At 41.7% G+C, this 27,842-nt stretch overlaps 1 protein-coding gene across 3 annotated transcripts in view; it reads left to right on the forward strand.

The window, feature by feature from the left end:
* Positions 1 to 27,842, forward strand: part of DHRS7 (dehydrogenase/reductase 7) — a 38,505-nt gene that overhangs the window by 272 nt on the left and 10,391 nt on the right. For 2 of the 3 annotated variants that reach the window (XM_072864446.1, XM_072864444.1), the window contains exons 2-3: positions 717 to 792; positions 21,713 to 21,865. In XM_072864446.1, coding sequence (XP_072720547.1) covers positions 774 to 792; positions 21,713 to 21,865 — 172 coding nt within the window. In that variant the 5' untranslated portion in view covers positions 717 to 773. Of the gene's footprint in view, positions 1 to 716; positions 793 to 16,544; positions 16,733 to 21,712; positions 21,866 to 27,842 lie in introns of those variants that run through there. The other variant, XM_072864443.1, reaches the window with a different exon arrangement.

Below are 27,842 nucleotides of genomic sequence, written 5' to 3' on the forward strand. Positions count from 1 at the left end.
CTGCAGGGACACGCTGGGATATCCCGGGATATCCTCTTAGCCGCCTAAACCAGAGCCCTGCAGGCTTCCCTCCTGAAAGCACAACTGCTGGCAAAATCAGCAGCGGATTACCAGTAATGAACGCATAATGGGTTTAATAATCCCATGATTTTCAGCTACCTTTTGATGAAGGCTGGCCTGTTGACAAAAGGGACGGGAGTATGTTCCAGGAGCGACTGCCCCCGACAGTCTGCAGGGAACAAATTTAGAGGACAAGCTATTAGACAAACCTGTATTTTGTCCCACGGGGAGGTGCATGTGGTGGGGCTGTGGGAGAGGATGCTCGAGGAGGCTGCAGTGGGAGCAGGGCCTGGCTGGGAGAGGGGTGACTCGGGCCGGGGGGAATGCTCCATGCAGCTAATTCCAGCAAGCCAGGGTTAAATCACGGGGCTGGGGACTTTTGAAGGTGGAGTGGATGCGAGAAGGAGTGCTTTTAAAGGAAGGATTGGGGATGCATAGTAAGTTTTGAGGCTGTGAAGAAGGAATTGACTACAGAGGCAGAGATACTGAAGAGGGCTGGGGAAGGGTGAAGAGGGTACTCGGCTAAAGAATTGGGAAGGTTATCTACTTTAGATAGTTTCCATCGTTCACAGCAATCAGAGCAAACAGCCACATGTTCAGGTTTGCCTAAACTGAATGTTTGGAAAGCCCTCAAATTGCTGGTTATGTTCCCCTAGCCATTGTAGGGGATCAGCGCAGCTTCAACCCCAGAGTGCCAAGACTGAACACAGTTAATGGAGGGCTCTTGCGCAGGTAAGACCTACAAAACCAGCAAAACCCTACCCAGAGATAGCTAAAAAAACCTGTAACAAATATAACAAAACCTCATCGTTGTCGGGCTTTCCTGTAATAGATAAACTGTGTTTCAGCATGATTACAAAATCTCCAGTTTCCATTGCTGACTGACTGAATGGTATGTTTGGAGCTGATCTCACTGTATTCATCCTAATCGTGTTTGTTAGCGTGATACTGAACACCACTCAATGGTGCTCGAGGTTGTGTTATACTCTTTCAGGCTTTGAATTGCAGTTAAATGCAGCAAAATTTGTTAGTGGAAACAACCCTGCAGGGAGATTTAAATGCAAAATATTCTGAAAATATGTTGTGGGGGAGCAGAATATATGCAGCGTATTCCACAATGAAGGGGAGATTTTGGAAGGTCATGGAGTAATTCCAAGAATCTTTGTCAACGCAATTTTGAATTTCCTCTTGGTATCCAAAGACAATTACTTACAATTTTGATGCAGTTCAGATTGTAAAAACTGCATTTCTCCTCCCCCCCGCAACCTTCTACAATATACAGACAAGGTAGAGATTATGCAGAATTGTTCCTGCAGGCATGTGCCATGCGTCTTTAACCTCTACACTTAAACATAAATTTAATTTTTCACCCTCCTTTTCCACTTTAATAAATCTCTCCTAACACTTTGAATTACATACAATTGTGGATTTCATTTAGATTCTATGTTACCTGCAACTGGGTTTTTGTGTGTTTTTTTAAATAAAAGTGAATGAAAACATGGCCCAGCTTTTTTTGTGACGCCCTAGTTTTAAGCTGCAGGAAGGTAATGACAGCAGAGAGTTTGCTGCTGTCATTTTCTATTTATATGTTTTTTTTGGGAAATTGGATGGAGTCAAATTACCACAGTATTTTCTTAAAGTGTAACTTTTATTTAGTTTGCTAGTTTTGCCTGGCCTGTTGTACTGACAACGGTAATAAATACTTATAAGAAATTCAAACATCACAGTTAATTAGGGTAAAAGAGCTGTGTTTAACATATGCCTCGACTATGCATATTTGTAGCTGACGAGACTACATCTCCCAGCATACAACTCTTTATTTGCTCTGTAGCTGTAGACCAAGATGGGATACAGCTGACTGGGACCTGTGGTCACTAGAGTCATTAGCACTGCAGTCAAGGAGGCCCTAACAAGAACCATTGCGAAACTCTTTCAGCACGGCATCATAAACCATGACGGAATTATTGAGAAGAATCGTATTTCACTGTTTGGAACAAGAAATTTCTATTAGCATAATAAAGCATATTTAAAATGATGTGCTGTTCCACAGGATATTTTTAGAGAATATTACTTTTAGAGCATTTTTTTCTGCTTCCTGTTACAGCTTTAAAAAAGTCTTTAGATGGATGGTATTTGCCAAGAGTATTTCTAAAAAAATCTATGTACCTAAATAAATAGATACTTACCACCTATGCACACTTGGTTATTGCAGGCGGATGATTTTGTCCAATGTATTCATTGAAACTGTCAATTTAGAAAATTCAACACTTTATCCAACGTTCCCAATGACATCATTTCCCATAAAAAGAGAATACGGGACTGCAGTTGCTACTGAGATCACATAGCAATTTAACTGCGTTTTGGAATCAGTTTCCATCGTAATGGCCATGTTCTGTACGAGTCTGCTGTAATCTTCGCGTGTTGGTATTGCCCAATGCTCCTTTTAACTCTTTCAGTTTTAATACCAGTTGGTTAAACTTCTTTTATTATAAGGTATATCGTGAAGTATGAGAATTTTGCCTGTGTATTCTTTAAAGAGGGATCAAATATTAACTGTTGTGTCGCATGATTTAGATTTCTTGATCCCTAAGTGAAAAAGCTGTACTTCTTTCAGTGTCTCACATGTCATTTATTCAAAAGGTCAGGAAAAGCAGAGCCTTTTGCTTTCAGCTTCCCTTACGTACTGTCCCTGTTTCTCTTATTGTCTACCATGAATATTTGACGTAGATGGGAAATAATGTATTTGAAGTTACTCTGCAACCTGAAAAGCTGGTAGACTGTGGGGTTTTGTTTTGTTTGGAATAGGATTTATATCACCTAATAACACTCATCTAAATATTAGATGTATAATCAAGCTGTTGTCCAGGCTGTGTTGGTTCAGTGGAGAGAGACAGGCACCTTCAGATGATCGTTACTCCCATGCTTATGTTGGTATCTAAAGCAGGTTGGGTGAGTTGCCTTCTGAAGGTGACTTTTTCCTCTTCTGTAGTTTCTGTGACTACAGAAGAAGCTGAGATGACCACGTAGACTAGACCTTTAATTTTCATATGGCTAAAATTAATTAATTACCTGTGGTGCTCAGAGGTTATCTAATAGAAATCTTCATATTAATGATATGTGTGGCCTGTAATAGTGTGATCATGAGCTTGCCACCACTTTATACATGGCTTGTGAAGTACTGATGCCCTGCCCCATCTCCTCCAGTGGGCTGTACCTATTTTTGGAATCTAAAAGCCAGCTGGATGACTATGCTGCAGGCTTTACGTCTTCTTGGTACTATTCCTGCAACACCCTGGTGTGATGACATCTGTAGGTATCTGCTCAGGCAGCTGTGCCATTGGGAACTCCATAAAATGCCAGTACTGCAGCTATGATTAATAATCACATGATGTTTAAATCATCACAAGCGCACACCTAGGGTGTATCCTGTATCCAAACTGAATTTATCTGAAAGATGCCACAAAGACTTTGGACTTTTGAAGAACATGGTATGCCAACGTCCTGCATTCTTGAAATGCAGCAGTTCTGATCATATTTGCTTTCTGCTGGAGTCTTGAAAAAGTGCTATGCAAACTGCCACACTTTGGGCCCTCTGAGACGAGATTTATGCTCTCCTGATAGCTTTTTGAAACAACATTCAAACAGTTAGGACATTTGTTAAAAACAAATGCTAGTAATTTTCAATTCTACAAAATTACGTACAAAATCATTAGGGCATTAGATTGTGGTTTTCTTACTCTAGCTGAAAGAGACAGAAAGCAATGCTCAGTCATGAGTTTTATTTTTCCGGTGAGAATTTGCTGATGGAAGTAACCTGCAATTCAGGAAAATCAGCAAAAGCAAAGTACGGAAAGACCTAAATATCAATAGAGGGAAAATCCTTTTATGCTGAAAATTAATATAAAGCTTTATTCTAGTATATTGTTATTATTTTTGCCCGGCCGTTTTTCTCCTGCTTTTTTCTATGTGAAATAAGGGAAAAGCATGGCACCTCCCAATTTGTACAAAAGTCCAAAACTGACACAAAAGTAAGAAGACAAAAATTCAGGCAGCTCAGGAAGATAAATGCAGTTTGTCAAGGTTTTCAGAGCTCATCTGCAAATCACCTGCATTTCACATGGTTCCTTCTATCTGTAGCAAAATGTTACTGAAGACCTGGTGGCCATGAAAATTTGCTTTTCATGTGAAATGGGGAAATTAAAAAAGAACATCAATATAGTCTACAAGCATTTTAAAGAAAATGAAAAATGAGGGAAAAAAGAGAACCATTTAAATATTGATTTTTTTCCCCCCACCCTTTAGAATCTCAGCTGCCTCAGTAGTTGAAGTGGAAAAGTCTTGCTAGAAAGCCGGTGTGCCCTGAACCTGTTACATAAAAAGGGACAAAACAGACATGCTTGGTGTCTGAAGAAGTGCTGGCATGGCCTTCCAGGGTATGCCAATTCATTTTGTCCCCTGTGCTGTCTACCAGATCCATGATGGTACGATGTAAATGGTCTCATGGGGACCATCTGCATTGCGCTTCAGCGTAGAAACCATGAGTCAGCTTAAAGCAACATTAGTAGAAAATAGAAGTGGATTTGAAGTATTCCGAAGGCTGAGTCGAATTCACACACAACAGGATTCCAGCACAGACACCTTTCTATGGTTCCTTCCAACACCTGAAGGGGATACATTTTTTTGAATCTTCATCTGTCCATGGTGAAGTCTTTGTGTTCAATTGCTGAAAGTTTAATTTTCTTGACAAGATCTTTTGCTGTAAGACAAGCTGTGGAGAACAACTAGAATATTTTATCAGCTAGGCTTTAGCCTATTCCGTTCATTAGATGGTTCTTCTGTTTTAAAAATGTGAGGGTATATGTAAGTTGCTCTTTTCATTTGCTATTAGTAGTCCGTGCATGAAGGCCTGTATCCTCACTGAAGTCAGTGACAAAGCTTCCATTGACCTCAGCATTGCAGGATCAAACCCTTAGTCATTAGCATGTTGTAAAAACGGCTGTTATCCCAGCCAATTTTAATGGGCCTGCCTACAATTGTCAGTTGTTTAACCTAAAAATTAGCTTAACAATCACAGATAAAATTACATGTCAGACTGTTGATGCATAAGAATACTTCATACTGAGTCATCAAGAGTCTTATGATGCTCTTAGAGTTTTATAATTATTAACTTTCAAGCAAGAGATTCTGAAATTCGATAAAGACTGGAATTTCCAGATGTGAAGGAGATTAGTTCTGATGAGAGGATAAGATTTATATTCTGTAAACTCTGTTTTTTCTGTTACTCGTCCTTTTCTTCTTTAAATAGCTGGATCTGGTCACCTTCTTTGTACAACCAAACACAACTTACTTTTTGCTACATTTATTAATATAAATCTGTTCAATCAGTTGTCTCTTTTAACAAGCCTGTTAGCTGGGACACAGCTGAGGAAATAATTTTTTTGTGTCAATTAAACAGTTAAATTAAACTAAAAGCAACATGGCAGAATCAAATAGCCAAGGTGTGGAGATATTTGAAATCTGAACATTGCTTAGTATTTTGCAAAATAGGTTTTACACAGTACCAAGGATTCTGGAGAGTCCAGGATTTAAAGGCTAATCCTGTTCCGCAGCTGGATTTTGCCACTTACGCCTTTTTTAGTTGACAACGTAACTGAAGTTTAAATTTAGTTTCATTACATAGGTGCTGATGTGGTATGACTGTAAGAAGTAAAGACATTGTTTCATGTTTGCTGGCATAAAGGACATGCTAAAAATAGATATGAGATCACAAGCTATATGTGATGGTTTTCTTAGGAAAGCAAAACATGTAGTAATTTGGATTTTTAGCATTTTTATGACATCACCCACCCCCCATGACAGTGTTGTGTTTCTCTGGGGATGGTGCAGAACAAAATATTAGCAAAGCAGTAAGGGCCATTATGAAAAGAAACTGCTTGTTGTGCAGTTGAAGCTCAGAGTTTCGGGAGGAGGAACCTATCAGGGAAGGAAAATCTCATATTCCAGGTCACATTATATCTTTTGTAGAACATTTAAGTGCAAGTAATGTGGTGCAGCTTCGTATCAGAGTATTACTCAAAACATGGATGCTACTTGGAGATAATCTGAGTCTCTACCCTAAACAGAAAAGTATCCTTCTTTCTCAGGAAATTTCACTTAATCCAATGGATTAGGAGTTCAACTACTTCTTGAGAGATTTGGGAATGTGGTTTCTTTTCAGGATTTCAAATATGTTTGTTTTCTTGCTTGTTTTCATTCATCATACTATATCACTCACGCATTTATTAAGATAAATCTATGTTTCCGTTATATTTGTGTGTGTAAAGGCATACATTATATTTTTACAAATGCAGTTATTTTTTGCATTTTTTAACCTTTATAGGAATAATCAAAATAATTGGTTAGTACTTGACATTTATCATGTCATATTCTAATTACTCCCTTGTGTTGTTTTACTCTGTTTTATGTTCAAAATAAATAATATAATCCCTTGTAAGAGACAAGCTAAGGAAGAGGAAAAAAGCTTGTCTTACAAAGATGAGAAAAACGATGATGTGAAAAAGGGAAAGCACTGGTGATATTAATTCACAGCAGCCTGCTGAAAATGGGATTGGAATCATTAGCTCACTCTACAGAGGTCACAAGATTGCCATTCTATGCCACAAATTTCAATTAATGTAGACAGTGTCTCAACATGAAACTAGCAGTTGACCTGAGCTGAACCCAAGTTAGATGAGAGGTTCATTACCAATAACAGTTAGCAAATAGGAATTTTCCTGCAAGTGCAAACTGAAAAGCAAAGTTACATACCTTCAGAGCACTGAGCAAACACTCCATGCTGCTGCTAACTCTCTAGGTAGAATTTGTGAATACTCAGATAGCGGTTGTGGAATGCTTCATTCTCATCTCGCTGCGAAAGCAACCTACTGAGAAACCCACAGTAAAAAACACCACCACCCTGATGCAATTTCTAATGCTGTCTACAAAAATGAAGTTTAGGATCTTTTCTGAACATGAATCCTAAAAGCGTTGAAGTTGATCCAATGCCTTTCAAGTTATACTCAAGATTCCCACTGACCTCAGTGAGTCTGGATTGGGTTTAAATTTCTTATTTGCTCAGGGAAGCATTAGTACTGTCAAAATGACTTTCATCAGTTTAAGCTGGATTAATGATAAAGTAGTCATTTATCATAAAATCATGGAATAATTTTGGTTCGAAGGGACTTCTGGAGGTCATCTAGTTCAACCCCTGGCTCAAAGCAGGTCCAACGAGATGGGGTTGCTCAGGTCTTTGTCCATCCGAGTTTTGAATATCTTTGAGGATGGAAATTCCACCTCTCTGGGCACCTGGTTTTGTGTTTCCAATCAGAATTTCCTGTGTTGCGATTTGTGTCTGTTATCTCTTGTCTTATCACTATGTACCTCTGAAAAGAGTCTGCAGTTGAAGACAGCAATAAAATCTTGCCTTATTCTTCTCACAGCTGAACAAAGAGTTCTCTAAGTCTCTCTTCATCTTGGTGGCCCTCCACTGCACTTTCTCCAGTATGCTGAAGAATTTACTTACCCAGGAAGGGTAACAGGAGGCTGCTTACATAGCTTTGATTTAAATACTTGTGGCTAGTATCTTGCCTGTTGCTGTGTCATGTAAAATGCTTTTTAACATCATTAAAAAATTCAGCTATGCAAAATAAAATGTTACTAACTTTTGCGACTCTTCTGAACCTCTCTGGGTTGACACGTGTGCTACCATATACAGAAAGCTGATGGATCCTCAGTAAAGCACGTGGCTGCTTGCACTGAGGCTTAGTGCCAAGGAAAAATTGACTTCAGAAAGTGGAATAGGTGAAATGCTCATCAAATCATGTACACATCTTGGATTTGGGTCCCTGTAGATTTTAAACAAAACTTCGTGCAGCATACAGTCCTATACACAACAGGGCCACCTTCCTGACAGACCCACATCTGCCTGATCCTGGGCAGCGCAGGAAACTTTTTTAGATGTTGGTAGTAGTTAGAGCAGTCTTAGAGCCGCTTTTTCTTGGTTTTGGTTAACAGAAAGGGATTGTTGGAGTACCAGGTGCACCAAACTTACCCTCTCCCAACACCAGGATGTCTTATCCGTCAGCTGATTACAAAAGCACTATGCTCTAATTTACTTCTCAGGAAAACCCAGGGATTTTCCCAGATGAATAATTAGATCAGCTCTCTGTTTATTGTGTTGCTGGAATGGAAGCTAATATTTAGCCACTGTATCTCCTTACCTCTTTACCTCCTTAAAATATGTACTGTCTAAGCAGGACTACTGCCTATGACTTTTGTTAACCAAGATACACAGAAAAAAAGTCCCCAGTAGCGTATGCTTCTAGGGCTCCTTACATAATGTCTTCATTAAAATGCCAATCACAGGGTTCTGCTAAAAGCCAGGTCAGACTGTGATCAGCTTTTTAGGCCATGTTCACTTTCGGACTTTTTGCCTGAGAAATTCCACAGGTTCACATGCTTGATTATGCAATTATTTTCTTGAATTCATGAAAAACCTTCCCCCATACTCAGTTTACAACCCCAAAGCTGATCTTCCTCATAATTTGTATTCTGATAGTAAAAGGTTTAGAAACAGAAAACTGGATTTTTCTCTTAAAAATGTTGGTTGTTAATGAATATTCTTTGATATTTTGTGTTTTGCTTTGGGAAGACCAGCAGAGGGTGCCTGAGCTAGAGAGCAAACCCCATTCCAGGTTTGTGCTGGAACTGTTCACAGTGTGAGCGTAAAAAAAAGAAGTAAACTTTAATTTAGTTCTCTGTTAAAACCAAAGAGGAATACATTAATGAAAATGAAGGGAAACTAACTGCCTTAGCAAAACCCCACTATTAAGAGGCTGTCAAAAAAGTAGTACTAATAATTAAAGAAAAAAATAATTTGGGGATTAGGAAAGGAATTTTAGCTATCTTGATTCTGTCATTGGCTAACAGCTACTAAAGGACTGGTTCCCTGAAGTATCTTTTCATGGCTTTTGGGAGACATTCCCTCCATAAGCTACTCCATGACCTACCTCTGTGTAAAAAGATGGAGGAAGAGAAAATCTTTCAGTGAAGGATTCAGAGCAGGTTTCTCATTTATGTTCCCTGGCCACCCCCACGGTGGAGTTTGTTTCTGCTGACTATAGAGGGTGCTCAGGGAGACGAAGCTCTGCAGAATCAGCCTTTTGGACACCACCTTCTTTTCCTCCTCCTATCCCTCACTTAATGTTAAATGAGGCAGGAGAGAAATTTTCACTAGTTCCCTGTATGAGTCGTCTTTTCAGTACTAGTGCAATGAGTGAGCCCACAGAAAGAAACCTTTCTAGATTCATTACAACAGATTTAAATTGAATAAATATTGTTTTATATATCTATGTACGTATTTGGAAAATTCCAAATGTGGAAAAGGGGGCACAAATCTTTCCATTGACTTTGGTGACCTTGTAACCCAGCCCAGGATGACAGACACAGAACAGGGATCTAAGAATCAGAATGTAAACATCAATGATAATGTCTTCCTCTTCTTCACCATCATGAGAGGTTTGTTCCATATCAAGAAAGTGAGAAACCTTTTTTAAAAGAAAAACAGGAAATACTTGCTTTCCCTCGCTTATCCAGATATAATATATTCATATGACATTGTATGTTCAGATATGTTCTAGCCTTTACCTTTAGCTATTCCTCTGAGGAAAAGTCCTTCATATGTTTGTATCTTGACTTCTTCTAATATTTCATTTGAATAATCACGAAGAATTACATAGTAGTAATGTCACACAAACAAAATGGCATTATCATCAAATGGAGTTTTGTTCAATTCACCTGAACATGTTCTGTATTTCTGTTATTTATATAAACAAGGTGATTTAGTCATACCCCTTAATGTAAACTAAAGAAGGTATGTTATGAAAAGGAAATGGATAATGCGACTTAAGGACTCTGGGTTCCATCACTGTCCCATCATACTAAACAAATCTTATCTTCATATAAATGGCCTGTCTGCTGCAGAAAAGGTTGGAGTTTTTCTGGATTTCTCTTTTTATTATTTCTGAGTAAAAGTGCTTTTAATGTCAATAAACAGGAAGAGAAGTTGAAGTAGTGTGGTCTAGAGGAATGAGCAGAGCTCAGGTAGGCAGTCCTGAATAAAATTCACCCTTATGCGAAGGACACATCTGGAACACTTAAGTCACATTCAGATCTCCAGTTAGGTCAGTGAGGGTGACTTGATGTGCAGGAGCTCTTTGTCAGAGGCAAACACTGTCCTTTAAAAAGTAACATGCCCCTTTTAAACACATACAGTTAATGTCGGTGTCAGTAAAAGCACAGCAAGCACTTTGCAAACAAAAAGCAAAGCCAAGCAGTTTATAATCTAATTTTAAAGTCATGGATGTGAAATTTGGAAGAAGGACAGGGCCCAGTGTAGCTGCAGGTGTCTGGGATCACTGCAGAGTTTTATAGCTTCAAACACAAGTGTGACACTGGGTAGAGTGTAGAAAATGGCTCTCACTTCTTATAGTGAGGAAATCCTTCCCAGGGATTTCCCACAAAAAGTCACTAACCAACAACCAGGAGTCATCTACTTCTGTGTCTGAAGATGCTTCCTACATTTGTCCTGGCTGTCTGAATAAGAATTGTCTTGCCACTGTGTCTTTTTATATTACTGTTTTGTATTTTTCTGTGATGCTCTGTTGTTGTCAGATGTTTTTCTATATATATATTTTCTGAGGGAGGAAACAGTGAGGTGTAGGGAGGAGAGAGGAGGAAAGAATGATTTACTCACAGTTACACCACTTTAACTTAGAGTTTGCTGAACTAAACAGTTGCAAAGACTTTTGTAACTATCTTTGCTCTGTCTTTACTAGTAAGTAAAACAGCCTGTGGACTTCCTAGTCCTGAGACCAACAGGCCTGACCTGGCTTATGTCTGTAGCTGATGCCCCTCAGACATACCCCACATTCCTTGGGAGAGTGTGTGTGTGCAAAGCCATACCATAAACCACGATAACGGTTTAAAAGTATGGATGATCGCTTGCCAGTGTATGACTCCACGCCTTGGCCTTGTTTGACTTACTGATATAGATGTAGCTTGCTCTGGCAAAAATGTGATTTCTCTGGTTTACCTTCTATTGCTTGGGAACAGGTTGTCCTAAACTGTAATGCAGTGGCCAGGAAGGCAGTACCAACAGTTTTATTTACTGTTTTAAAAATGGATAGAAGACACGGTAGTTCAGCTTGCCCTAATTAGAACTAGACTCCCAAGTTTTAAACTGATGGGAGCTCATACACAAAATGGTAACTGAACAGACTGAAATGAAATGGATGCAAAGAGTAAGTAAAATTAAGGAGAGATTTGAAGGAAGAAAAGATGGAAGTTATTTCCTTCAAGTCTGTCTTTAAGTCGCCTGAGTAAGAAGGCAGGTGGAAGGGGCTAAAAACCATTAAGACTGAACAACGTGCTAAAAGCTGAAATGAGAGGAGATTAGGGTAACTAGGAATGCAGAGGCTTAAGTGCACAAAACCTCAGAGACTTGAACTCAAGAAGGTAATTCTGATACAGAAAGCAGACAGCTTGTGCTCTTTGTAAGCAAAAGGAAAAATTTCACTGACGTAGTGACAGCAGAATTGTACCTCAAATCGGTGTCGGATCAAAATGATTCCCGCATTTAAAAGGCTTGAATGGATGTCCCTTACCTAAGATAAATTTTTAAGTTTTCAGTAAATGTTATTACAAAAGAGACAACACTTTCTTAAATAATAATTTGCGGTTAAACCAGCTATAAAATAAAAACTACAGAAAAAAATGTATATATCCACTGTCTGATCAAACAGATTTATGTAAGAAGTATTTTTGGCACTCCATTACATTTATGTGGGACTGTCTTTGCCTGGATGTGTGTTTGTTTGTCTCCTCTTCTAGCAACACTAAACCATATGGCATAGGTAACGTTCTGAAGCAGAGAGCATGGAGTCAAAACTGTCTGTACTTCACTTGTGTGCATTTTATGATGGATTCTCCTTAAAATTTTGTTTTCCTAAACAAAGCAAAGAGCTTTTCTCCTTAGAAGTTGTTCTGATTTGCTCACAGTGGAAGAGGAAATACAGGACAAGGGAATATAGTGCTGCTCTAATTGCTATTCATTTTAATGTTATTGTACCTGCATAAATAATTTAGTGGAGTAAGAGCATTTTTCAAATCTATGTTTTACACAGACACTGAAATAATCTCAGATAATTGCACTGGAGCTTTATTTACTCTAACATGGATCAAAGAAATTGCATCACAGTACTGTGGAAAATATTCACACCCATGCTCTCACAGTATTATTATCAGGGTTGGCATCAAGTTGTCTGAGGCCCCCTTGTGAACATTCAAAGAGGAAGGACTTCACCCATAAATCTGTGACAATGTACACATTTTATAGAATTATAGAATCACAGAACGGTTTGGGTTGGAAGGGACCTTAAAGATCATCTAGTCCAACCCCCCTGCCATGGGCAGGGACATCTCTCACTAGATCAGGTTGCTCAGAGCCCCGTCCAACCTCTTCCAATGATGGGGCATGTACCACCTCTCTGGGCAACCTGTTCCAGTGTCTCACCATCCTCATCGCAAACAATTTCTTCCTTATACCCAAACTAAATCTTTTCAGTTTTAAACCATTGCCCCTTGTCCTGTCACTACAGGCCCTGGTAAAAAGTCTTCTCCGTGTGTCTTATAAGCTCCCTTTATATTTTAAAAGGCCACAATAAGGTCTCCCCAGCACCTTCTCTTCTTCAGGCTGAACAACCCCAACTCTCAGCCTTTCTTCATAGGAGAGGTGTTCCAGCCCTCTGACCATTTTTGTGGCCCTCCTCTGAACCACTCTAACAGCTCCATGTCTTTCCTGTGCTGGGCCCCCAGAGCTGGACGCAGCACTTCAGGTGGGGTCTCACCAGAGCGGAGTAGAGGGGGAGAATGTGGGCTGCAAGTGCACATTGCCGGCTCACATCCAATTTTTCACCCACCAGTATCCCCAAGTCTTTCTCTGCAGGACAGCTCTCAAGCCATTCATCCCCCTGTTCCATTGTGGCATTGCACTTTTGCACAAGATCTTCTCAATACTGCACAACTGGAGAAACAAAAATACAGAAACAGCAATCTAATCAAACATTTATTTCTGCCTTATTGCTTTGGAGACAGAAAGTAGCTTATCTTGCTTTTATTTACATTGAGTGTGTCAATATAATTTGTGTAACTCTTAAGAATAAGGCACGTTATCATGTTATGTGCTGAGTTTGATTGATCTGTTATCTGCTGCCACAGAGTCAACATGGGGAACCTCAGCAAAGTTCACAGCAGGGTGTGGAGAAAGACTATGACCTCCCACATTGGTAACTATTTCTCATTTTGTTTTCAGAGCCTTGTACTTCAGCTTTACATTGGCTCTTGCACTTCACAACCACAGTTAAGTACTTTGTATAGATATCAGAGTGTGTTTACTGAACTCCAAAGTGCTGTCTGCATCAATCACAGCACAAAGTGCAACAGAACTGTCATTCATTCTGTTGATGTTCAGGTTGACTTTGGTTGACTTTTAAAAACTGTTAGCAGTAATGGCCTCTTCAGAAAGTGAAAATTGGCTTCTTGTGTAAACTAAGTTAAGGCATCAGAAGGAGAAATATTTTTGGTTTTCCTTGGGAATTCAGATGTTGGTCAAATCCAAGGGCTTCGTTACGATGTGATCCTTTAAGAGATGTTTCGCTTTGCTTTGGTACTTTGTCAAACAGCTCTTCTCTAAGTAGTTGCTGGCTCTGAAGCAACAAAAAGCATATGTTACTGTCAACACTCAAAGTTGTACTTCCATCAAGGAAAGTCAGAGCACTGCTGGCCGTCAAGGTTTGACTGGAAGTGGCAACCCTGAACTTCCTTCGATCATTTGCCAGTTGCTTTGGGGTTGAGAAGAAATCTCACAGTCTGGCATGATTTGGATGGTTTACAGCAGCCATATGTAAAAGCTGCAGCCTGTGGTAGCTTTGCTGCTTTTTAGCTGATGGGGATCTCAAAAGGAATCTTTTTAATAGACTCAGGTGTGTATAATTAAGATAATTCCTTAAGTATATTTATCTATCATCAAGATAATTCTAATGAGATGAGCATATTTACTTTTTATAAGTTGGAAAACAGCGAGAATGGACATTACCTTGTAAAGGACCTTGTAACTTTTTCCAGTGCTCTCCTTCCTATGCTCAGTCTGACACTGAGCATGCCTTCATGCACTGAGCAGGCACTTCATGCCTGTCTTTGTAATCTTGGCATAGGCAGTAAAATCCCCACTGATGGCGACCGTGCTGCTGTACAAATGCACAAGAACTCTGTAACAGAACTTTTTTTTTTAACATGAGAAATCTATTTTACTCAGTTTTGTTGTAAAAGAAGGGTTGAAGCACAGAGTTACAGGATAAATTCTCACCGCTCACCAATCACAGGATGCTGGGACCTTGTGAGCTTCTCCTACGCATGCCTTCTGCGCTCAGCCCAAGCTGCCGTATACCTGTCTCTTTGGGGATAGCTGGGAAAATCCTCACTAAGAATATACTGTGCAGGTGCAGTGTACATCCTCTTTCAACTTCACACTGCCTGTTCTGGTGTGTTGTGGTGCAAAGCTCCATGATTGTGTGTGCATGATCTGCACTTAGCACAAGGAGGAAATAAGACCCAGATTTTTTTTTTACCGGGGCTTAAAAAGATCTGGCAGGGATGGACAGCTGAATTTTGCAAGGAGAAAATTTGTTCATCATGCCCTAATTCTCCACTGGAAAGTAAGGAAAATAAATTACTTGCTATTTATTATTTGTGTTTTGTGTGGCATTAGGGTTCCATTACGCTATGCATTGCACTAACACAAAATAGTTCTCAACTCAGTGAAACAGAAGCAAACAGGGAAATACAAAGAATATCTGTAACCGTGACGATAACTGTAAGCAGTCACAGTTCCTGTGATAGTCTTCCTTCATAACCTCTAAAGACCCGTTCCTATTCTGAAACACAACCATTTAATTAACGATTGGTTTAGACACAGTTGAGGATTGGCACTATTTATAGAAACAAAGTATGTTGGCAGTGTATTTTTACTTTTCTGTCACCTTTCCCTTGTCGTATGGATTAGGTTCGGACTGATTTCCTGAAAAATCAGTCAGAACCCAAAGGTTTAAAGGTAGACCATGGCTGTGTTTTGCCTCAGAAAGCTGTAATGCAAATTTTGTGGCAATTCAAGTGTTGATTCATGAATCCTTCAGTCATCGGTGGAGCTGGGACAGACTGGGGAGCTGTGTGCAGTAAACACGGTCATCCTGTGTTAAGTCTTCTGATAGATCAGGGGCTTTAGCCCATGAGATTTTGGCAACAGGGTCTGTGTGCCTCTCTGAACAGCTATGCGGCCTGTCCTACAGAAGCTCCACGTGCATTTAAGTGTCTGGCAAGGAGGCAGAAATTATTATGAGCTCCCCTTTTATGTACCTCCTGCTGTGAAAGACTTCGAAACATCAGGGTAGTACGAACAGAGTTTTGTGCCTCTGCACATAAGCAGTACCAAATCTATGGTGAAGAGCTGTAGGTGAGAGTGATGTGATGTCCAGAAATGCTGCGGTCCCTCGGTTTTTAGTACTTGTGGGTATCCAGCACCACTGATTTCAGAGCCCAGGGTTTAAAGCCAAGGTCTGAAACGTTGGCCAGAGCGGGTGTATGCGAGAACTGGGTTCACCTTGGCAGGCAGCACAGCGGGAGGCATGGCCAAGGGTAGCATTACTGCACAAACCTGGGCAGGGAAGGCCTCCACGCTGCGAAATGAGCCGCTGCCTCCTGCAAAAGGAGGTCTGTGACAAGAGCCGGGGGTGACTGCAGCCGGGCCGGGGGCCGCCGGGGAGCTCCAGGGGGCAGAGGCATCACCAGTGTCCCCAGGGACAGCCGTGAGGCTCTCGTCAGGAGGACGGGCACCGGTTTTTGATCTCTAAACACCGAAGCCAACCCACCCCGGACACCCGCCCAACGCCCGAGGACGTGCACCGGCCAGCGTTGTTTACGAGCAGGAAAAGGCCGGGCAGCCCTCCTCTCCCCTCGGGGGCACGTCGGGGAGGGAAAATAAAAGAAGGCCCCGCTCCCAGAAGCCGACCTTCACCCGCTGTCACATGCATGGCCTCTCCCCTACGAAGCCACCGCTTATCGCCGCAGCCTTGACTGCGCCAGCCCCGGGGCCGCGTCACCCACCAGCCCCGGCCACCGCGGGGCTTCCGCCGGGGCCGCCTCGGGGCCGGGAAGCGCAGGGCAGAGCGCGGCGGGAGGAGCGGTGCGGAGCGGCGCGGAGCGGAGCTGCCCGCCCCTGCCCGGCGGGGAAAGGGGGTGGAAGGCGAAGCGGGAGGCGGGGAGGAGGCCGGCGCCGCGCTGCCGTGGGGCAGGCGCTGGCTTCAGGCAGGGGGGGCGGCTCCCGCCGCGCCGCGGCCCTGATAAAGGGGCGGCAGGGGCCGTAGGCGGCGGTGGCGGCGGGCGGCCATGGCCTGGGACTGCGTGCCCTGCCTGCTGGTGGCGGGCGGTGCCCTCCTGGCCCTGCTGGCGCAGCTGCTCCGCTGGCTGCGGGCCGACGGCGACCTCGCGGTGCTGTGGGCCGAGTGGCGGGGGAAGAAGCCAGGTAAAGCCGCCCGCCAGCAGCCGCCGACCGCCGGGAGGGTGGCGGCGGGGGTCCGTGGCGGGGCGCGGTGTCGCCGAGGGCGGGTTTGGGGCGCTCCGTGAGGGGAAGGGGCATGGCGGCGTGTGGGGAGGAGAGGGGTCCCCGGGGACAGTCCTGAAGTCGCCTCAGCTGGGTGGACCCAGCCCTCGGCAGCTAGCCTGCGGGCTTGTCTGAAGAGCAATAAAAATAACCCCAAAAGCATAATTTTCCTGCCCTTATCCAACAAGGCGTGGTGCCCCTCATGCCAATAAAGTAGCTGTCTAAAAGCAACTTTGCAGCAACGGTGAGCTGCAGCAGTTCTGTGGTGAGGGCTGGCTCGTTTGGCCCAAAACCAGTTGTTTTGCACAGTTTCCAGGCAGATGTCCGGTTCTGGCATCAGTATGTGGAGTAACAGAGGCTGCCCGGTGAGCGTGGGGTTCAGGGGGTGTCGAGGGCAGGTGGGTAAGAAAAGGGGATGCTTGGCACATGTGGCCAGGATGAGTTGCTTCGTAGTCTGTTTAGCTTCTGTTTCAGTTTGTTCCGTCGTCAAGCAGATTACAGTTTCACAGTAGTGCTGAAAGTGTTTACAACATAGTAAACATGAATATTAATGTTCAGATTAAATGGGTTTCCTCTTCTGAGAATTGTGCCCTGGAAGGCGTGAGGGGACAGCACCATGTGATTGCTGGCTGTGGCTTTACACCACTTTTCTCTAAGGTGCTCCTTTTGACACCTGTGGGTACAAAGGTTAAAGAAAATGCCGTCAGGGATTTTCAGCTCTTGCACATGTTAATCTTTCTAATTTGACTAATTCTGCCTACTTCTGGACAAAGATCTTTAAAAATCCTAGGTTTTATTTGCTTAATAGAGACTTTTGGTCAGAAAAGCCACAAACTTCTGAATATCCCCCCTCAGCTTAGCCAAGCAGTGGCGATTTGGGGCTTCTGTGAGCTGTGCTGGGTGCGGGTGGTTGAGGTGGAAGCGGGGAGCTCTTCTTGCATCCGACCGGTTAAGGGAAGAAGCTGATGTGAAAGAAGATGGGACCAGGGTCACTATAAGCCTGTCCCATGTGGGAAATGAAACTGGATGTTGGGTTGAGATAGGGAGATAGAACCGCATTGAATGAAGACGGATCAGGAATGTGTGACTGGGGGGGAATGGTGGAGTAAGGGTTTGGGCTTGAGACTATGATTTGGTAGGGGATGGTGGCATGGGTGAAGGTCGGCATTAGGAAGGGCTTGAGAGAAGAGTCGGGCAAGCTTGTTGAGACATCTCTGTCTTCTGCTTTCAGTAGAAGCTTACTGCAAAAGTGCTATTCCATATGATGGAGAAGAGAACAGAAAAGCATGCGCAAGTAATAAAGCTCTAAGAAATACTAAATTTAAATCTGTGTGAGCAATCTTCTGTAACTCTTTGGATATGCAGCCCAAAGTTTTATAGTAACTTTTATAGTAACTCCATCAGGTAGTTCCCTTACTATAAGAAAACTACAAAAAAGCTTCATGTGTGGACTTTGCAAAGATAGTGGAAAGACTCAGGGCAGATAAATCTTGACTAATACAAACTGAACTGAAGCTTTGTCCTGAGGGATCTATGTGCAACGCACATCAAGATGTAGGAGCTCTCAGGTAGACATAGTGTTATTTGAATGTAGCCTTCAGTCTTATTGGAAGCCTGGAAACCTTTTAACTAGTATCTGAAAGTTCCCATATAAAGAGCAATGTAGTAATTTTCTGATGTAGTTGTTTCAACATGTAAGAAGAATCAGGCAGAATTTTGTCAACGTAGCCTCCTTCGCTTTGCAAAGAGGCGAGCTGTGTTTTGCTCCCCCCGTCTCCCAGCCTCAGTGCTTGTAATTAACTAAAATATGTAGCTGAAACGGTAGCATTTAAGTGGCATTTTGCTGATAGTTCAGCCTTATACATGTGGGATGGTGGTGCCACAGTGCTGATCCTAACTGTTCAGGTATGAAAACAGAAGGGACAAACACTAGAAAAGATGTTTCTTTAAATATGTTCCTCCTTTTCTCTTCCTCCTCCCCATATTGTGCACATAGTGTAGTGTGCCTAGGTAAGTAACGTGTGGATCCCATGGAAAAAAACCTTGATTTTTATTTAAAGCTGTTATTAGGGCTGTCACTCTTGCATTCATTATGTTGTGTTATCGCTTCTAGAACATTATTATGGATATCAAAGTTTTTGGAGATAAAAATACTTACCAGAAAGTAGACTAATCTCATATGTTTCTTTCTCTTGTGCTGTAAACTATGATTACGAGGAACGGCCTTAATATAGGTAAGACTGGTTCCATTTCAATGATTCAATTCTGTAGGGAGCATTCACTTCTGGATTTTGTCACTGGCAGGTGCTGGATTGCTTCGCATCTTCTAAATATTTGTGTGGTCGGGAGACAAGGGTTACTGGGTGCTGGATGACTTTCCTTATGTGTTGTGTTTCATTAGCTGAACAGCATTCACTCTAAACGGTGTGCTTTTCACAGGCAGCGTAATATTATCAGGCTAAGGAGGATCCTTTTATGTACGAAAGCCTACGTATCTGAAAGGCCACTCTGAAAACTGGGAATAATAGTGTGATTCTTTAGGGGTGTGGGAAGGATGTTCTGCTTTAAACCTCCTCACCCTGAATTTTTTTCATGAATGAAATTACATGGCAACCTTGTGCTGTAGGAGCTGTAAAATGTGAGGAAAAAAACTAAACAGCTACAAAGGCAATTCTTGGATTACTTTCAGTACTACTCTATTTAACCTCTGATTTGTTATGCCTTGTAACACAGTAGTTAATGGTTAGTAATAGTATAATCTGCTTTTATTTTTTAATTTGACATGGTTAATTTTTAAACTTATTTCCAGTAACAACAGGACACTTATTCTAGAGCAAGCAGGTAGTTTGATACTTGTCCTACAACAGCATTTGAGCTAGGTTTTCCATTATGTTAACTCTCAGTAGCTCAGTGCTTGGTAACTATCAGCACTGAGGAATCAGTGGAAAACTTTCCTTATCTCAACTAATTATTCTGTCCACAGAACAAGATCCTGAATAACTGCAGTGAAGCTACCCAAGACAGGTTGGGAACAGGGAAACTAAGTGGTAGGAGGAAGCGGATTTGTTTTCAGTAGCAAGAGGAGATGAGTGTGGTAAGCAGGGTTTCAAGTATGTCCATGTGTTCTTTTGTTCATGTAGTGTTTGTCTACACAGGTTTTCTGCAAAAAAAAGAAATGTAATAGGAGAGATGAACCCCTGTGTTTCTTGTGGTTAATTCAATGAATTGGTAACATGGGAATAAAACTGTAGGAAAAGAGTGTGAATAAGCTTTACAGTCAGCAGCCATTTGGTATAACGATTAATACAGTGGTTATTCTGACAACTTCAGCAACACCTCTTTCCACCTCCCAAGTTCATAATCTTAGAATACATCTCTGCTTTGGAATGTGACTGTTGTTGTTGTTTTTAAAAGCAAACCAAAAACCCCAAACAACCCAAATCCACCAAAGCTTGGGTTTAGGAGGGTTTTTTCTTTGACTGAAATACAATCAGCTTAAAAAAAGACAAATAATACTCACTGCCAGTCCCACAGATTCAAGCTGAGCTCTGATACTCAGTCTTGAGTGCTCTCTGCTCTTGTCAGAAGGGTGGAAGGTTTTGGTGCTGATCTCTTCATGGGATTTATGTCATTAAGGCCCTGAAATTAGAAATTTGAAAGACAGTGTGGTGTAGAGAGAACCAGGAACTGATTATTGAAGTAAGCAGGAAGTAAAAGCAGTCCCAGCCACTGGCTGCAGTGAAAAAGAAGTACTTTTGCTAAATTAAATGAGTGGGTAAGTTTTTCAGTGAGCTGAAAAATGCAATTCTGGCCTTTTTCAGAATAGGACTGGCTTTAAGTCTGAGGAACTGCATTTGGCTCTGCTATTTGAATTATACCATGAAATCTTTCTTGGTTGGCTAGACATTGTTGGAATGCTCTTCTGTACAAACTTGAGAAATAGAAGGAAGAGCTCCTGTCAGCAGTGCTCTGAGTACTCGAGTCAGATTTTCACTAAGACCAGTCTTGAAGAACACATACAAGTGTTAGGCAACGATATATGCTGGAAAGTGCTCTGAAATTAGCGATCATTCATCCTTTAATCATGTTCTAGAATTAAATGGGTGATTTTCATCCATCTGTTGTATTTGATGATTTTGGATATATGTCTGGAAAGCTAAGCCTTTTCCCAGTACCCAGCTGTATCACGGAGTGGGGATGATTGCAAACAAGGGGGAACAGGCATAGAAGCAGAGGAGTAAAAGAAGTAAGATGCTATTATTTTTACTACAGGTTAAAAAAGTGTGCCTGGGCAGAAAGTATGAGTACATAGGAAATTCACATGTGAGCTTGTACCTTGGGAACTCTGTCTACTCTACTCTGGCCAATGCAGGAATTAACCTGCATCAGATACACAACAGAGTGGATGAACACCCATTTGGTTTGTTATGATTAACTGTCTTTGTTCAGAGAATTTTATTCTGTTGACAATTACTTAGGAACATTTTTGGGGTAGGACATTATTGGGAAAGGTTTGCTTAGGCTTTTGTTTGGATTTGCAATACAGTAACTGTTTTCTGTCATTTCCAAGAATTCTCCCTTTTCCTCTGAAGCTCCTTTTGATGGGGTTAGTGGAAACACTATGTGTGGATGGCTTGCAGAAATGCAATCAAATTTCTTCCATCAGGTAGATAATCAGTGTTTATTCAGATTAGCTGTGGAACAAAGTTCAGGTGGCAACAGAACAGCTATGAACGATTTCACAAGTGCATGTGACCAAAAAATAAAGAAGTCAGGATTTTGTAATAGCAAAAAAAAAAAGAGCGTATTTCTTAAACAGTATCAGATTATACCCCTGCAGTGATTTAAATGCTTATCCTAGCATTGGCAATGTGTGAACTAGTGTTTTGATTCTTTTGATAGAAAATGAACTGCGTGGCAAGGTTGTCTGGGTGACAGGAGCTTCAAGTGGAATTGGAGAAGAATTGGCTTACCAGCTATCAAAGATAGGAGCCTTGCTTGCCATCTCAGCAAGAAGAGAGGATGAGCTGGAAAGAGTGAAAAAGAAATGCCTTCGTAAGTACAACTTGCTACTTCCTGCGAGCAGTTCCACTCTTGCTGTGATGGAGTGGCCACAGAAATACTAACCCGCATATCACAGGAATAAATTTCATGATGAAAGTGAACTTTATACGTAGCTTCACTGTATGTTTGAAGCTGGTATTTTCTTTTTGTGAGAGAGAAGCCTTTGTATAGACTTGCATTATGAGTTTCTTCATAAGCCAATGTTACCTAAAAATCTCATAATCAATTGCAAGTGGTCTTGTAAGACACTAGATTAAGAAAAGGAATAAATACTGTGGGGAATGGAGGAAACAATCTGAGGGGTATCATCCTATTAAGAAACAAACCATGTAGCTACATGCTACTAAGAGGTCATCTTCCTTCAGGTTTGTGGATGTTAAAGGCAGACTGACAACTGACTTTCCTTTTTGGAAGAGGAATGAATAGAAATGTTCAGAAAAAGTTGTTCTGAGCAAGTGCAAGAAAGAGGATCTCCTGTAGATCAAGAGGAACAAATGTGAAGCGGAATGTTTAACTATTCCAGTTATCTTTCATACACCTGCTGAGTCAGTAGTCTGGCTTCATTCCTCCTATTTCTCTCTTTTCCTCCTGTTTTCTGGCTTGACAGCAAGCGGGTTAGTTAATTCATGGTGATAAATAGAAGTTTTGAACATGATTAATATTATGTCTTTTTCAGACTATATATCCTCTGTAGCTCAGTACACAATATTTTATACTGAGTATATTATGACACTGACAGTTCATTCCTGGTAATGTTGACAGAATGTCCACAGTTTACTTGCATGAGTGCTGGTGAATAATGAAATGTTTGTCTTGGGTTAGCACCTCAACATTTCTAGAAATCTAGAAGTTGCAGCAAACTACTATGAAAATCTGTCAAGGAGCTTCAAAAATACACAACTCCTTATTTCTATTTTCTGGTGCTTCAAAAAAGCAGTCACTTAAATAGATATCTTCAAAAGGAAGCAAGGGACATAAGATGAGTGTGGTTAAGTTGTAATCATGTGTTGTGGTTTAACCCCAGCTGGCAACTAAGCCCCACACAGCCGCTCGCTCACTCCTCCCCCGTGGGATGGGGGAGAGAATCAGAAGAGTAAAAGTGAGAAAACTCGTGGGCTGAGATAAAGACAGTTTAATAGGTAAAGCAAAAGCTGCATAGGCAAGCAAACCAAAACAAGGTTTGGTTCCTCCATTCACTAATTCCCATGGGCAGACAGGTGTTCAGCCATCTCCAGGAAAGCAGTGCTCCGTCACACGTAACGGTGACTTGGGAAGACAAATGTCACCACTCCAAATGTCCCCCCCTTCTTTCTTCTTCCCCCATCTTTATATGCTGAGCATGACGCCGTATGGTAAGGAATAGCCCTGTGGACAGCTGGGGTCAGCTGTCCCGGCTGTGTCCCCTCCCAGCTTCTTGTGCACCCCCAGCCCACTCGCTGTGGGGTGGGGTGAGGAGCAGAAAAGGCCTTGACTCTGTGTAAGCACTGCTCAGCAGTAACGAAATCATCCCTGTGTTACCAACACTGTTTTCAGCACAAATCCAAAGCACAGGCCCATGCTAGCTACTATGAAGCAAATTAACTCTACCCCAGCCAAAACCAGCACATGATGGCAAAATTCCAATGCTATATGACACAATGTTTAGCGGTCAGTAAAAGTATGCAACTACATTTGCGTCTGCGGCCATTTGTTGTCATTGCAAAACTGATAACACTAGATAGGCTGGCAGGAGCCATAATCCTGGATATCCATTTTCAGGCCACGCTTGTATGAGAATGCGATGTGCTAAGGAATATTCAGAAAGATTATTTCAATTGATGTGAACCAGGAGTACAGATTTATTTAAGATAATTTCTGCCTCTGCCAACTTGAAGTAACCCTGTGAATGTCTTAGCTGTGGTATATACTAGCTTTAACGTCTTAGATAGCCATGTGTTTTGCAAATATACGCTACTGAATTTTATTTTAACTATGGGTCAGATTAGTAGGAATATTGGAGACTCTTTAGGAACATAGTTACTCCATATTTTCTGTAGCCAGCCTTTAAGTAGTGGAAGAGAGTAATTAGGCCCCCTTCCCTTCTTATCCTTCTTTTCTCAAGGCTGTATAAACACAGCTTTCCACCTCTTTCCTTGATTACCATGTGCACTAGACCCCCTAACCATCTTAGTGGCCCTATGCTACACTATCTCCAGTGTATCAGTATTTCTCTTGAACTAGGGGGGTCCAAAATCGGTCACAGTACTCTAGATACAGTTTTTAAGTGCAGGCACTTAAAAATCACTTCCCTCAGTCTGCTCTTGCTAGTGCAGCCCACTAGCATTTGTAATTGCCAGAGCTCATTGCTGACATGTTCAACTTGCTGTTGTCCTTCCATCGGGACCTCAGGTCTTGTTTGGAGAGCTGATACCTAGCTGTTTGGACGTTGGCTGGCAGTACTGCATGGCATTATTCTGTCCCAGGTATGAAATCTTGCATTTGACTTTGTTAGGCTTAATGATGTTTGTCAGACTGTTTTTATAGCTTGTTAAGATGCCTCTGAATGGCAGTCCTCCCCTCCAGCATAGCAACTGTTCCTTTGAACTTCATGTTAACTGAAAATGTGCTGAAAACCTGTGTTTTGTCCCACCATCTGAATCATTAATGAAAATATTAAAAGATACTGATCACGGAGGGATGCCACTTATGACCAGCCACCAGTTAGACTGAATGGTTGGTTGCTATTCTTCGGGCCTGGTGATCCAGCCTGTTTTTCACTTGCATTGTAATCCACTCATCTAGACCCGTCATATTTCCCCAATACAGCTTCACGGATGCTATTGAAGACAACATAGAAAGCTACATAGTCAAGGTAAACAACATCCACTGCTCTCCTCTTGTCCACAGACCTAGTCATCTCATCACAAAAAGCAATTAAGTTGGTCAGGCAGTATCTGTCCATGCTAAATCATTGCTGGCTTTTCCCAGTCACCTTCTTGTCCTTCGTGTACTTGGAAATTGCTTTCAGGAGGAATTGCCACATAATTTTCCCAAGGACTGAGGTTAGGCTGTGTGACATTTGGTGTTCTCCAGTCACTGGGGAGCTACTCCACTTACCAAGTACCTTCCAAAGATGAGTGACATTGGTCAGCTCTTGTAAATCTTGGATGTATATATTGCCCTGTTTGTCCTTAACTTGGTTTTCCTCTGACATTGGTAGTATGGTCAGCTCTTGTAAATCTTGGATGTATATATTGCCCTGTTTGTCCTTAACTTGGTTTTCCTCTGACATTGGTAGTATTTCTTTCCCCCAGAGTGTGGCCTCAGGAGTGTGGGAGACCTGAGAGGAGATCTTGCCAGTGAAGACTAAGGCAAAGGCAGCAACGAGTACCTCATGTTTTTCTGTGCCCTTCGTCACTTCATCACCATCCCTATTTGGCAGTGGGCTCACTCTGTCTTTGGTCTTCCTTTTGTTGGTGCTGTACCTATGAAGCCCTTGTTGCCTTTCACATTCCTCACCAGTTTCAACTCCGTCTGAGTGTTGATCTTCCTGATTCCGTCCCTGCATGCTTGGGCAGTGGATCCACGTGCTCCCTGGGTGGCTTGTCCCTGCTTCCACCTGCATGTTTTCTTTTTGCAATTGAGTTCAAGAGTATTCTGTAAGGTTTGATTAGCGTGGGATGGATTAAGATTGAGCTGCAACATGTAACATCAACATGAATTTGGCTGAATTATATGGCATAATTGCAGCTAATAGGGTTTAACGTGCCAGTTGTAGATGCTATACACAGCAGGAACTTAACTGGATAGTTTTCATATTAGTGTCAGAAGCAAGCACATTTATCTTGTTCAAAATTCAGAGACACCACCCTATCATACACGTTTATGCATTCTGCACTGCTTAAAAGCTGAAGGGGAGAGAGAGAGAAGGAAAGTACCATAAAAGCTATGGTAATACCTGTTGAGTCATGCATATGCCAACTCAACACTTATCTGCAGAAGGGAGAGAAAACAACTTACATAACTAACGTGGTTCCAGCAAGTGCCTTCTGTATTTTCCCCGACCACTCTCTGGAACATGAGTTGAATTTCACCGGTAATTTTGGAGGCTGTTTTCTCTCACAAGCCCTAAAAAGAAAAAAAAAAAAAGATGGGGGTTGTGTTTCTTGGTTTGACAAAGCTCAAATATGGTTTAAATATAGATAGGCCAAATAAATGACAGACAATCTATAAATTATAGATTTATACAGTAATGGAGGTTGGAATGGACCTCAGGTGGTCATGTTGTTCAGCCTCTGCTAAAAGCTCATGTTCTGTTAAAGGGCATTATACAAGAAAGAAATAAAAGAGAGAAGAGGAAGTGCTGAAGAGCTGGGAAATAAAGGGTCTCTGCTGAGTAATAGCGTTTATTGTGTTATGAGAAACTGCTATCTTGGATTAACATGTATGGAAAAGAGTTGTTGATCTGAAATCCTCTAGGGGAAGGAGGTGTTCACTTAATGTCATAACAAAATATTATTTTAAGTCAGCATTACTTATGCAGCTGTCTTTCAAAAAACAAGTTGGCTTTGGGTGATTGTAACCATGTTTTAGTTAAAAAGTAACTAGAACTTAATGAACTGTCAACAGGGAAGAGGCAGCCCATGGTTGCATGATAGGACAATGTCAGTCAGAAGACCTGCTGCTTGGTGGTTGGGCAGTTTGATCCTGACGAGGAGCCAAGTAGTGCAAAGCTGCTATGTAAGGAGATTTTAAAGACCTCCAGAAAATACACACAGCTGTGTGAAAGTGGCCTTTGTTCTGGGTAGACTGAGCTTTGAGCACTCAGTTTCAGGTATGTTGCATCCGAGTGCTGGTGGCCATGTGCAATTCACTTTGCAGCTGGAGACACTTCACTAAAGGATGTTAACTAATGTATGTTAGGAGTTGTGTGAAACGATGAACTCTAATCTAAGGTCTCCCACTTGGGAGGAAGTGTTTTTCTGGGTTATCATAATTGTTCCCTTAAAAACATCAGTTTGGTAGCAGGCAAAAAAGGAAGTGGAATATTAGGGGTTATTAGTAAAAGGAATGGAGAACATCATTCCGACAAAGTATAAACTGGGACACGTTCTCGCCTTCAACACTGCACAGTTCTAGTCATCTGCCAGAAAAGGGGATGGGTGGATGGTAGAAGAAGTGTAGAAAAAGGGTAACAAGAATGTTTGAAGTCTTGTAAAAGCTGTCTGAGGAGGGACTAGGTAGACAAGGGTTCCTCACCCTAGAAAAAGAAATAAGGAGGCTGATAGACATGTATGGTCTGAGTGCTTTGGGGGATGGAAATCAGACTGGACTACTGATTGCACCAAAACAAGAACTAGGCCTCTGGTTTGATATTTCCTGAAGTCCAAAGTTTTTTACATCATATAAAAGAGCACTTCCTTCCTTATCAGCAGTCTGTCTCTTCCTCTGCTTTTTTCTTTTCCCCCGTGTAGCTTTCTTGGCTGGGTTGACTGTGTGGTCTTGTTAATCCACAGCAGAAACACTCCACATCCCAGCAGGCTTCAGCTGTGCAAATCTGCTTGAGGGAGCATGAGGTAGAGTGTGTCTCTGAGAGGGTAAACTACCTGGATTTTACTGATGTCTTTCTGGAAGAAATGGAGGGGAAAATGCACATGGAGGGGTTGGAGGGAGCAATAAATGGAAATACTAGTAGCTTTAAACCAGACAGATGGGTTTATTATAACCAGTAGCCTAAATACTAGTGACCTTTGAACAGAGGCAACTTACGGATTTAAGTAACCTCCTTATTTGTACATCACTGTAAAGACGAAGTTCAACCTTACCTGTATACGCAAGAAGTAGTAATTAAAAAAATCAGAGCCTTAGGCTCTCTAAAGAGGGCACCTGCTTAAAGGGGAGCAGGTACACTTAGTTGTGGCTAGGAATCAATTTAGAAACAAAACCAGCACTATCAAACTAATATAAATAAAGTAAAATAATCATGTTA

The sequence above is a fragment of the Ciconia boyciana genome, chromosome 6 (assembly GCF_034638445.1).
Source record: "Ciconia boyciana chromosome 6, ASM3463844v1, whole genome shotgun sequence".
Lineage (NCBI taxonomy): Eukaryota > Metazoa > Chordata > Aves > Ciconiiformes > Ciconiidae > Ciconia > Ciconia boyciana.